The 10781-nt window shown below is 41.9% G+C and overlaps 1 protein-coding gene across 1 annotated transcript in view; it reads left to right on the top strand.

Moving 5' to 3' along the window:
- Positions 1–3334: 3334 nt before the first annotated feature.
- LOC123931227 (cytochrome b5 type B) overlaps positions 3335–10781 on the top strand; it is a 39181-nt gene continuing 31734 nt past the window's right edge. The window contains exon 1 of the mRNA XM_045988120.1: positions 3335–3597. Coding sequence (XP_045844076.1) covers positions 3436–3597 — 162 coding nt within the window. The 5' untranslated portion in view covers positions 3335–3435. The remainder of the gene's footprint in view (positions 3598–10781) is intronic.

Genomic DNA, 10781 nt, shown 5'->3' with positions numbered 1-10781 from the left:
CACATTGCTCACTTCCCAAAAGATCTTTTGTAGAGCTGACAGCCTCTGCACTGGGTCTCAAGTAGTCTGCTAGCTGGGAGCCTGGGCACAGAAGGTCCTACCTCCCGGCCTACGTTATGTAGCCCTTCCCCTCTGAAGGCTCTTCTCTTGCCTGTACTGCTCCCCTCCTTCCCCGACTCCATCCCTTTGAGGAAACTTGTGGGTTTCCTGTTACTGTTACGGGAGGAATCCCAAATCACTTTTCTCTTCCCAGACTTAGAAAACCTGCTTTTGGTATTATGGTGCTCCAAATATATTTCTCTAACCCTTCCCTTTGTTGACAAGTTCTTTTATACTACCATCTTAGAGTCGTTAAGAACACGATTGGGCCCAGTTTCCCAAAGGCAGAGATAGTAAAGGAAATGCTTTGCAATTTTACTAATTTATTGCATGTGGGATAAAGATATATATGCTTCAGAGAACATTCAGGGTTTCCCAAAATTATCCACAAATCACTTGCATCAGTCATCACAGATACTTGCTAAAAATGTTCGTTTCTGCTTTTACATCCAGACCCACCGGGCCTACATTTCTGGAGGTGGGGCTGGGAATCTGCATGTTTGTTTTTTTTTTTAATTGTGTTAAAACAATGTTTTATTATTTCTCACAATTCTGTGGGTTGATTGGGCAGTTCAGAACACTGGGCTCCCTCAGTGTTCATACTGAGCTGACAAGTGGATGAAGGGGTGGGCTCAGCTGAGAGTTTAAATGGCTGGTCTTTAATCCCAGGCTTTTTCCCGTCATCTTGATCTCATTCGGGGGAGGGTTCTTATCTGTGAAGATGGAAACGTCAATGCCTCTTGAGGTCTGAACTTCACAACTTGAGCGGCATCACTTCTGCCACAATCAGTTGGTCAGAGTAAGTAATGAGGCAAGCCAAGATTTTGAGGTGAGGAAGAGACTCCCCTGTTTGGACAAGAAGCAATCTGTATTTTTAAAGATCTTTATTTATTTGAGAGAGAGAGAGAGAAAGAGAGAGGGAGATCACAAGCCAGGTTGGGGGACGAGGGAGAGGGAGAAGCACCAACTGCTGCCACACACACACCCCCGCACCTCCCCAGCCAGCATCCTGGGATCATGACCTGAGCCAAAGGCAGCCACTTAACTGATTGAGCCACCTAAGCACCCCAGAATCTGTATGTATGTCTGTCTGTCTGTCTGTAAAGATTTTATTAATTTATTTATTTTAAAAATTTTTACTTATTTATTTGACAGGGAGAGAGATCACAAGTAGGCAGAGACACAGGCAGAGAGGGGGGGAAGCAGGCTCCCCGCTGAGCAGAGAGCCCAATGCGGGGCTGGATCCCAAGACCCTGAGATCATGACCTGAGCGGAAGGCAGAGGCTTAACCTACTAAGCCACCCAGGCGCCCAAGATTTTATTTATTTATTTATTTGGCAGAGAGAGACACAGGGATAGAGGGAACACACGTAGGGGCAGAGGGAGAGGGAGAAGTGGCTTCCCGTTGAGCAGGAAGCCCGATGCTGGGCTTGATCCCAGGGCCCTGGGATCATGACTTGAGCTGAATGCAGTTGTTTAACGACCTAGCCACTCAGGTGCCCCTAGAGTCTGTATTTTTTTTAGAGTTTGTATTTCTAAAACAGTCTCCTCAGGTGCACACTGGGGTTAATTGTGAATTATTCATTTAACGAGTATGTGTTCAGAGCTGTGTCCATTACATTTGGAACAAATCTCTATTTCTAGAATTTAAATGTATATGTATGTAAACCTTTTTGGTTTAGAAGTCTTCTTTTTTTTTTTTTTAAGATTTTATTTATTTGAGAGACAGAGCACAAACGGGGGAGGGGCAGAGGAGAGTGAGAAGCAAGCTCCCCACTGAGCAGGGAGCCCCATGTGGGGCTTGATCCCAGTACTCTGAGATCATGACCTGAGCTGAAGGCAGATGGAGATGCCCTCAGAACGCTTATTTCTTATGTTACTTTTCTATTACCAAGCCTACCACAGTACTTGTGACATAGGAAATGTTCAGTAAATATCTCTGAAATGAATTTAAATCTTTGAATCTAGTTTGTGGAATATCCTAAGAATCATATGGGATTTCTCTCATGATTTCTGTCTCATTTGGGAGGTAAGATATGGAAACTTAAGATTTACAGATACAGGGGGTTTCCTGAAATAGTAATATGCTTAGATGCTGTAGGGGATGGGACCATGGAGGCTGGAACGCCAGCGGAGTTTGTGAAAAAGAATTTCAGGATGACCTTGAAAGTGAGTAGGCACTGGAAGGAAGAGAGTCGGTGTACTTGGTATGATCACAGAAGTGGTTTTATTACCAGCAGGTTTAGGAGTCAGTGGCTGGTACACAAGTCTTATAAAAGGAATGGTGGAAAATATTAGTAAAAGGGGTTGAAGATGGATTGTGGAGCGCCTGGGAGAGTGACAGGATGAAAAGGGCATTACATGTCAATTTGTCAGTTGTAATGGCAGTTAAAAATGAGTAGCTTACAACACTGCACATCAATCAAGCTTGGAATTCCAAAATGCTGGGAGGTGAATTTTATTTTAGAACACAAAGAAACGAAAATAGCATAGCTCTGTTCTGATCACCGAATAATTCGTTCAAAAATCAGATTCCCCCTTCCCAACTTTGAGTTATAACTGAATCAGACTCTCAGTAGTGGCAAAAACTTGGGAAACTACCTGTCAGTGGCATAGGCGAATTACGACCCTGCCTCCACCCCTTTTTGAGCACCACTGTCATTCATGCCTTGATTACTGTGTGCCTAGCGCTGTGGAGATACACATTCTCATTCAATTGATCAAACAAGGTTATCTCGCCCATTATACTGGTGAGGAAAATGAGACTTAGACATGAGTCGTCCGGTCACAGCCTGAAGGTTTAAAAAAAAAAAAAAAATGTAAACCCGGGCTAGAATACAGGCCGCACGGGAGGTGGGGGGAAAGAAACTTCGCGCGGAGAGGTCACGGCGAAGGGAAGGCAAAAGAAGGGAAACGGAAAATGGAGACTCGGCCCTCACTTCCATGACTCCGCAGGCCGCTACACTAAGTGAAAGGGAAACTTGTGTAACCTGTCAACCTGTCTCTATTAGGCCTTTTTCCAAAATCACGGTACCTGGTTGGCGAGATTGGAGGGATAGACGATCCTGATTGGTTAGTTGGACCTCGAACCAGGCCTCCACTCCAAGGATTGGGCGAGAGGGGGCGGGACTTAAATCTGAATCCGTTATTTCATTGGTAAAAATAAAAAACGAACCAGGAACTACCCGGAAGCGTGATTGGCTGTTGCCAGGATCCTTCCGACGACCGTAGGGGGCCTAAGTTACGGAAGCCGGGGAGGACTGAACAGAAGGTCCACCTCGAGGAAGTTAACCTCGGAAACCCGGATAGTGGTCGAGAAGAGCTCATTCAGGCCCAATGGCGACTGTGGAAGCAAGCAACAGCGATGGGAAAGGGGAAGGGGTCGAGACCTCCGTCACTTATTATCGATTGGAGGAGGTGGCGAAGCGCAACTCCATGAAGGAGATCTGGCTGGTGATCCACGGGCGAGTCTACGATATCACCCGTTTCCTCAACGAGGTGGGGCCCGGGAGGTGGGCGGCCCTTGGGAGCTGCACGGGTGAGGGGTGGTCCGGACCGGAAAAGTTGCAGGGTGTGTGTAGGAGGGAAGTGAAGCCTGGCTGAGGGCGATAAGGCGGACGAAAGGGACCACAGCTCCCCTAGACGGAAACAGAGGGGCCTTGGTTCTGCATGCATTTCTAACCAGCACTAAATTCTGGAGCCTTCAGTAATGTCATGTATTGCATATCTTATATTGGGTACTTAACTGTTCGCTAGGTGAAACTTTTAAGCCATCATTAAGCCGTCATTATCCCCATTTTACAGAAAGGGAAACTGAGCCTCAGGGACTGAGGACTTTCAAGGTCACACGCTTAACAGCCTATAACCATTCCAATCTAGGTTTCAAGGCTCTGAACCTGTGCTCTTCCCACTGCGCCCCCTGAAGTAATTCATTTCAGGTTTTCCTGAGAAGAAACTGAGATTTCTTTACCCCCTGATTATGCTGCCTTTATTTTCTATTAATTTGAGTTGACCTTGAGGCCAGAAGGTCATGAGTTAACTTTTTTAGTCCTTGACTCACCTTCTTTGTTAAATCTTCAAACCTGTTGCATTAGATCTCATTGTGAAAGTTCTTGAGACCATGGTGCAATTGAGTGTTATTTTGTTTTAATTTAAGGAAACAGGATAGGCTTTTGTCTAAACATATTGAGGTGTACTTTACATACAGAAATTGTGCCCAATTAAAATGTACAGTTTAGTGAGTTTTGACAGATGTTTTCATTCACATAATCCCACTCCCTTTTAAGACAGAGCATTTCCATCACCCTAAAAAGTTCCCTCTTGCTCCTTAACAGACAGTCCACAAACCCCAATCCATGAGACTTTGAGGTATTTGTGTATATACACATATTAACACATATTTTTTTTGGTGTGTATCATTTTGAGTAATAAAATCTTGGGGTGAATTCCTTGGAAATTCCTGCACAGTATAACCTTGTAACTGAGAAAAAACTTAATTTTTGTTCTTTCCGTGAATCAAATATACTAGTAAAATATTTTTTCTATATTCAGATTCATAAAGCTATAAAATTTTTTTTGAAATGTAAAGTTTCCCAAAGGACATTGTTTTTAATAAACCTTAATGGCCAGTAAATTAACATCTTAGAATTTAATAACTTGTATGGCTTTTTATGCTTTTAAAGGGTACTTTAAAAGTACTTTCTCATTATTTCATCCATGGATAACTAGTTGAGAGTGACTTGGGTGTAGTGATACTTATGTTGACAGAATGAGAAACAGGTTCACAGAGATTTTGATTGATGAGTGGCCGAATCTGATTTCGATAGATCCCTTGATTTCTTTTGTGTACATAGCATTACTTCTGAATTCTACCCTTAGCTTGGTCCTTTGGTGTATGCCTCATGCCTTACCTCATGGTAAGTTAAAGTTGTGGGTTGTAGCCTGTTAAAGCATAGTTCATAATTGTAGGTAATGATGTTTTTCATTTGTGGTTTCATTTCCCCCCCAAATTTCTTCTTGATTGATTTAGAATACATAATGAACTTGGAAGGAACACTCAGTGCTTGTCGTGGACCTTAGTTCAATCTTGAGTAGTGGTTGCTAACTCGGTTCACAATGTTGGTAGAGCCAGAGACATCACTGGTATGCCAGAGCCGCCCACGAAGCTTGAGCCACAGCTCTTTACCTGCAGTTAGCTCTTCTTACTTACCTGTTCTAGTCTCTCTGTTCCTATATTCTTGTTCATTCCAAGGCTATTCATTTATTCACTTGTTCATTCAGATATTTATCTGAATTGTCTGTGATATAATCTGTGACATAATCTGAAGTGTCTGTTGTATGTCAGATACCGTTCTAGGTGCTTAGAATAAAGCAGTGGATAGGCTGTATTTATGCCTTCATGGAGATTAATCTGCAGGGAGTGGACAATAAGCAGAGTAACTATAATATATGCTATATTACATAGTGGTAGGTTCTAAGAAGAGAAATAAAGTAGAGAAGAGGACTGTAGATGTATATGGGGTGAGGGTGTAAGGGTAAGGGGTTGAAATTTTAGGTATGATGCCCAGAGTTGTTTTTATTAAGATGACTAGAGTAAGGCCAGAAGGAAGTTAAGGGAGCTAGCCATGTGACTCTCTGCAGGAAGAGCATGCCTGTCAGAGGGAGCAAGTTCGAAGGCCTTGAGGCGGGAGTATGTCTGTGTTGTTTGAGGACGAGGGAGGCGGGAGTGGCTGGGTAGTAGTAGATGAGGTGAGCAGGATTAGCTGAGGGCAGATGAAGTACCGCTTTGCAGGTTGTGGGAAGGATTTTGACTTTGTGTGGGTTAGAAACGAACCCACACTGGAGCAGGGGAGTGTCATGATGTGGCTTAATGGTTTAATAGTATCACTCTGACTACTCCATTTAAAAGACTGGAGGAGGGCATGGAGAGAATTGAGGAGCCCAGTTAGGAGGCTGTTGTAGTAGATTGGGTAAGAGGTGGCAGTGGCTTGGACCAGGCTGGTGGCAATGAGGGGTTGTGAGAGTTATCAGATTTTTGATGTGTGTGGGGTTTTGTTGTTGTTGTTGTTTTTAAAGATTTGCTTATTTTGTCAGGGTAGTGGTGGGAACTGCAGGGGGAGCAGGCATGAGAGTCTTAAGCAGAGCATGATGTGGGAGTCCATCTCTGAAATCACGACATGAGCCAAAACCAAGAGTTTGTCCTCTAACCAGCTGGGCCACCCAGGCGCCCCTGGATGTGTTCTGATAGTAGAGGCAATTGGATTTAATGATGCATTAAGTTTGAAGAGTGAGAGAAGTCGTCAAAAATGGCACCAAGGTTTTTGGCCTGTAGGTCAGGAAGGGTAGGATTGGTATTAGATGAGATGGGAGACCTCTGCCAGGTCTCATTCTTTCTTTACAATCTGAAATCACTTTGGGGTTCATCCTTAGAAAGGGGTTCCTAATCTGAAAAATCCTGTGTTGCCTTTTTTTTTTTTTTCTTAAATGAATGTGGTTATAATGTTATTCAGGAGTTTGAGTGTGATAATTTTGAATTGGTAAGGTAATTGAATTACTTTTTCCCTAACATTAATTTTGCATTTTTGAATTAATAGTACTGGTTTAATTTATTGAAATCATGAATGAAAAACCAAACGTTGCAGCAGTACACATCATTCATCATTGTCTTTCCACTTTTAGTAATATAGAAAGAGCACATAAAAATGGTTATGCTGTCTATGACACTGACTAGAAGATACCAAAGTACAGCTCCTTTAGCAAGGGTAGGTATGATTTTGTGAACCTTTGTTTTAGTTAATACTCTAATTTTCTTACTGTGTATCACAGGTCAGAGAATTTAGAAGCCATTATCTTATGTATAAATAACCATTTCTAAAAAGAATAACTTAAATACAACATTGTGATATTTTAAGGTTTTCTAGGTTTTTTTTTTATTTTTAAAAATTAACATGTAATGTATTATTAGCCCCAGGGGTACAGGTCTGTGAATCGTCAGGCTTACACACTTCCCAGCATTCACCAAGCACATACCCTCCCCCAATATCCATAACCCAATTCTAGGTATTTTTTTAGTGGCTATGGGCATAAGTGGGAATATTACTATAGGGCTTGCCTCACAAATGGGATAGCATTCAACAGGTATTTCTTAGTTGTTACCAGGTGCAATGGTAGTAGGCCCTGGTGGCAAATAAAAACACGGTCCTGTCCTCTTGAACCTGCTCTTTGAGGAAAGACAATAGAAAATAGAAGTAGAAAGATGCTCAATGAAGGTGCTTTCTGCAAAGGAAGCAAATAGGAATTGAGAAAGAAAAATGAGGGTTTAATTTTTTTTTTTTAATTAAGTAAATTCTACTCCCAATCTGGGGCTTGATCTCACAACCCTGAGATCAAGAGTTGCATGCTCTACCAACTGAGCCAGCCAGGCGTCCCAGAAGACTTACTTAATTATTAAGAGTGATCTGGAAAGCTGTGGGATGACTTTTAATTGAGCTGAGGTGAAGGAACTGGCTTCAGGAAGAGAAAAGTACATTCTGAGGCATTTGCAGAGTGAAGCAAGAGTTTGGCCCATCAGTGGGACTGAAAGCAGCTGTGGCCGTGGTATAGCCAGTGAAGATCAAAAATGGCAAGAGAGCTTGGTGGGACCCAGGTCAGGCAAGGGAGGGTAGGTAGTATGGATTTGATCCTAAATGTATTGGAAAACCATTGAAACCTAAGATGGGAGTGACATTAAAGCACTTTGCTTTTCCAGTAGATTATTTTGGGCTAGGAGTCAAGAATAGGTTGGAGGGAAAAGTGATACAGAATGGCAGAAAGTAAAACTCTTATCTATCCCAAGGATTTGTTTGAATCTTTCTGCATCTTCCATGTATATACCAGTATATACAAATGTGTACAAATAAATATGGAAAAAGAATCGTAGTATTCCTTTTTTTTTTTTTAAGTTTTGGGTTTTTTTTTGTAATCACAATATGGGGCTTGAACTTACAATGCAGATCAAGAGTTGTAGGCTCCTCTGACTGAACCAGTGAGGGACACCAATTATAGTATCTATTCATTGATTTGTTTTAGTAGTACAAATAGTGTTTACTGGTGCTTATTATTCTGAGTGTTTTACCTGTAATTTTTCTCTTAACTTCTAACAGCCCAACCCTTTACTTTTTAAGATTTATTTATTGACTTCGGGGTGGGGTGCAGTGGGAGAGGGGAGAGAATTTCAAGCAGACTTCCCATCTTGGGTATTGATCCTGAGACCCTGAGATCGTGACCTGAGCTGAAATCAAGAGTCAACCCACTGAGCTACCCAGGTGCTCCTATTTCTAACACTGTAGAACAACGGTATCACTTTTTTTTGTCTAGTGTCTTTGGTTTCACATATCTGAGACTTATCTTTGCTTTTTCCTATGTATCAGCAGTTTGTTCCTGTTGCGTTTTATTTTCTTTTATTTATTTTAATTTTGTGTATTTATTTCATTGTATGATTGAACTGAAGCTTATCTGTTCTCCTGTTGATCAACATGTGCATTGTTTCCATTTTTTGGCTTTTTTTTTTTTTTAAAGATTTTATTTATTTGACAGAGAGACAGATCACAAGTAGGCAGAGAGGCAGGCAGAGAGAGGGGGAAGCAGGCTCCCCACCGAGCAGAGAGCCCTATGCAGGGCTCGATCCCAGGACCCTGGATCATGACCTGAGCCGAAGGCAGAGGCTTTAACCCATGAGGCTATTATGAATAAAACTGGTGTGAATGTTCATGTACAATCTTTGTGTGGACATATGTTTTCATTCCTCTTGGTTAAATACCTAGGAGTGAGATTTCTGGGTCATAATTTTTTTTTTAACTTTTTAAGCAATCTCAGGCCTTTTCTCAAAATGTTGGTATCATTTTATACACCCAGCAATATGTGGTTTTCCAGTTCTCCACACTCTCCTTGACACACAGTATCGGTCATTGTACTTTGAACCAATCTAAAGGGTATGTGCTGTGCTGGCATATAAATTATGGTTTTAACTTATATATCCTTGATGATGAATGATAACTGAGTATCATCATGGTATGATTGGCCATTTGTATGGATTTTCGTGAAGTGTCTGTTTTATCTTGGCCATTTATAATTGAATTGTTTTCTTAAATATATTCAAGAATATATTCTTGAATATATTCTTCATATATTCTATTTTTATTTTTATTTATTTATTTTTATTATTATTATTTTTTAAGATTTTATTTATCTACTTGACAGACAGAGACCACAAGTAGGCAGAGAGGCAGGCAGAGAGAAGGAAGCAGGCTCCCCGCTGAGCAGAGAGCCCAACATGGGGCTCGATCCCAGGACCCTGGGATCATGACCTGAGCCGAGGTTTTAACCCACTGAGGCTTTAAACCACTGAGCCACCCAGGTGCCCCTCTTCATATATTCTAGATGCAATTCCTTTCAGATACAGTTAGCCCGTGAATGGCAGGTTTGAACTGCACAGGTCCATTTACACATGGATTTTTTTTTTCAACATAGTATTTTCTCTTCCTTATGATCTTCTTACCTTTTTTTTAAGTAGGCTCCGTGCCCAACGTGGAACTCATGACCCTGAGATCAAGAGTTAGATGTTCTACCAGCTGACCCAGCCAGGCACCCCATGATCTCTTAATAACATTTTCTTTTCTCTGGCTTACTTCATTCTAAGAACACAGTGTAATACATGTAACATGCAAAATATATGTTAATTGACTATTTTATTGGTAAGGCTTCTGGTAAGCAGGACACTAATAGTAGTTAGGTATTTGGTGAGTCCAAAAATATATACAGATACTCAGCTATGTGTAGAGGATGGGGTTCAATAGCACTCTAACCCCCACATTGCTTAAGGGTCAACCTTATATGTATCGTGATTTTTTTTCTCCCAGTCTTTTGCCTTTTTGTTTTCTTAATAGTGATTTGTTTTGTTTTTCGATTTTTTTTATTGGGCGCCTGGGTAGTTTGGTTAACTGTCTGCCTTCGGCTCAGTTAGTGATCGCAGGGTCCTGGGATCCAGTCCCAAGTTGGGTTCCCTGCTCGGCAGGGACTCTGCTTCTCCCTCTGCCCTCCTCCCGCAGGGTCTCTCAGTCTCTCTCTCTAAATAAATAAAAATCTTTTTAAAAAATTTTATTTATGTAGGGAGAGAGAGAGCATGCTCTTGAATGGGAGGAGTGGCAGAGAGAGAGAGAATCCCAGGCAGACTGTCCTGAGCCCAGAGCCTGCGTCAGGGCTCAGTCCTCTGACCTGAGATCAGTACCTGAGCCAAAGTCATGAGTTGGCCATTTACCTGATAACCACACAGGAGCCACACTTAGTGGTGTATTTTAAAAAAATTTGGGAGACGCCTGGGTGGCTCAGTTAGTGAAGCATGGGCCTTCCGGTAGGGTCATGATCCTGGGGTCCTGGGATCGAGTTCCGCATCAGGCTCCCTGCTTACCGGGGAGCCTGCTTGTTCCTCTGCCTGCCATTCTCCTGCTTGTGCTCTCTCTCTTTCTCCTTCTCTCTGGCAAATAAATCTTAAAATGCAATTAAAAAATATATCTAAAGAAAATCTGGTTCCTTGTATAGATGAAATATAATTCTAATGTCTGGGTACTGGCTTTGGGGTCCAAATATCTGGTTCAGTTTACTGTTTTACCACCAATAGTTGTATAACCTTGGGCAAATAGCTCTGT

The sequence above is a fragment of the Meles meles genome, chromosome 19, assembly GCF_922984935.1.
Source record: "Meles meles chromosome 19, mMelMel3.1 paternal haplotype, whole genome shotgun sequence".
In the NCBI taxonomy this organism is placed as follows: Eukaryota; Metazoa; Chordata; class Mammalia; order Carnivora; family Mustelidae; genus Meles; species Meles meles.
This window is presented reverse-complemented; position numbering and strand designations above follow the sequence as displayed.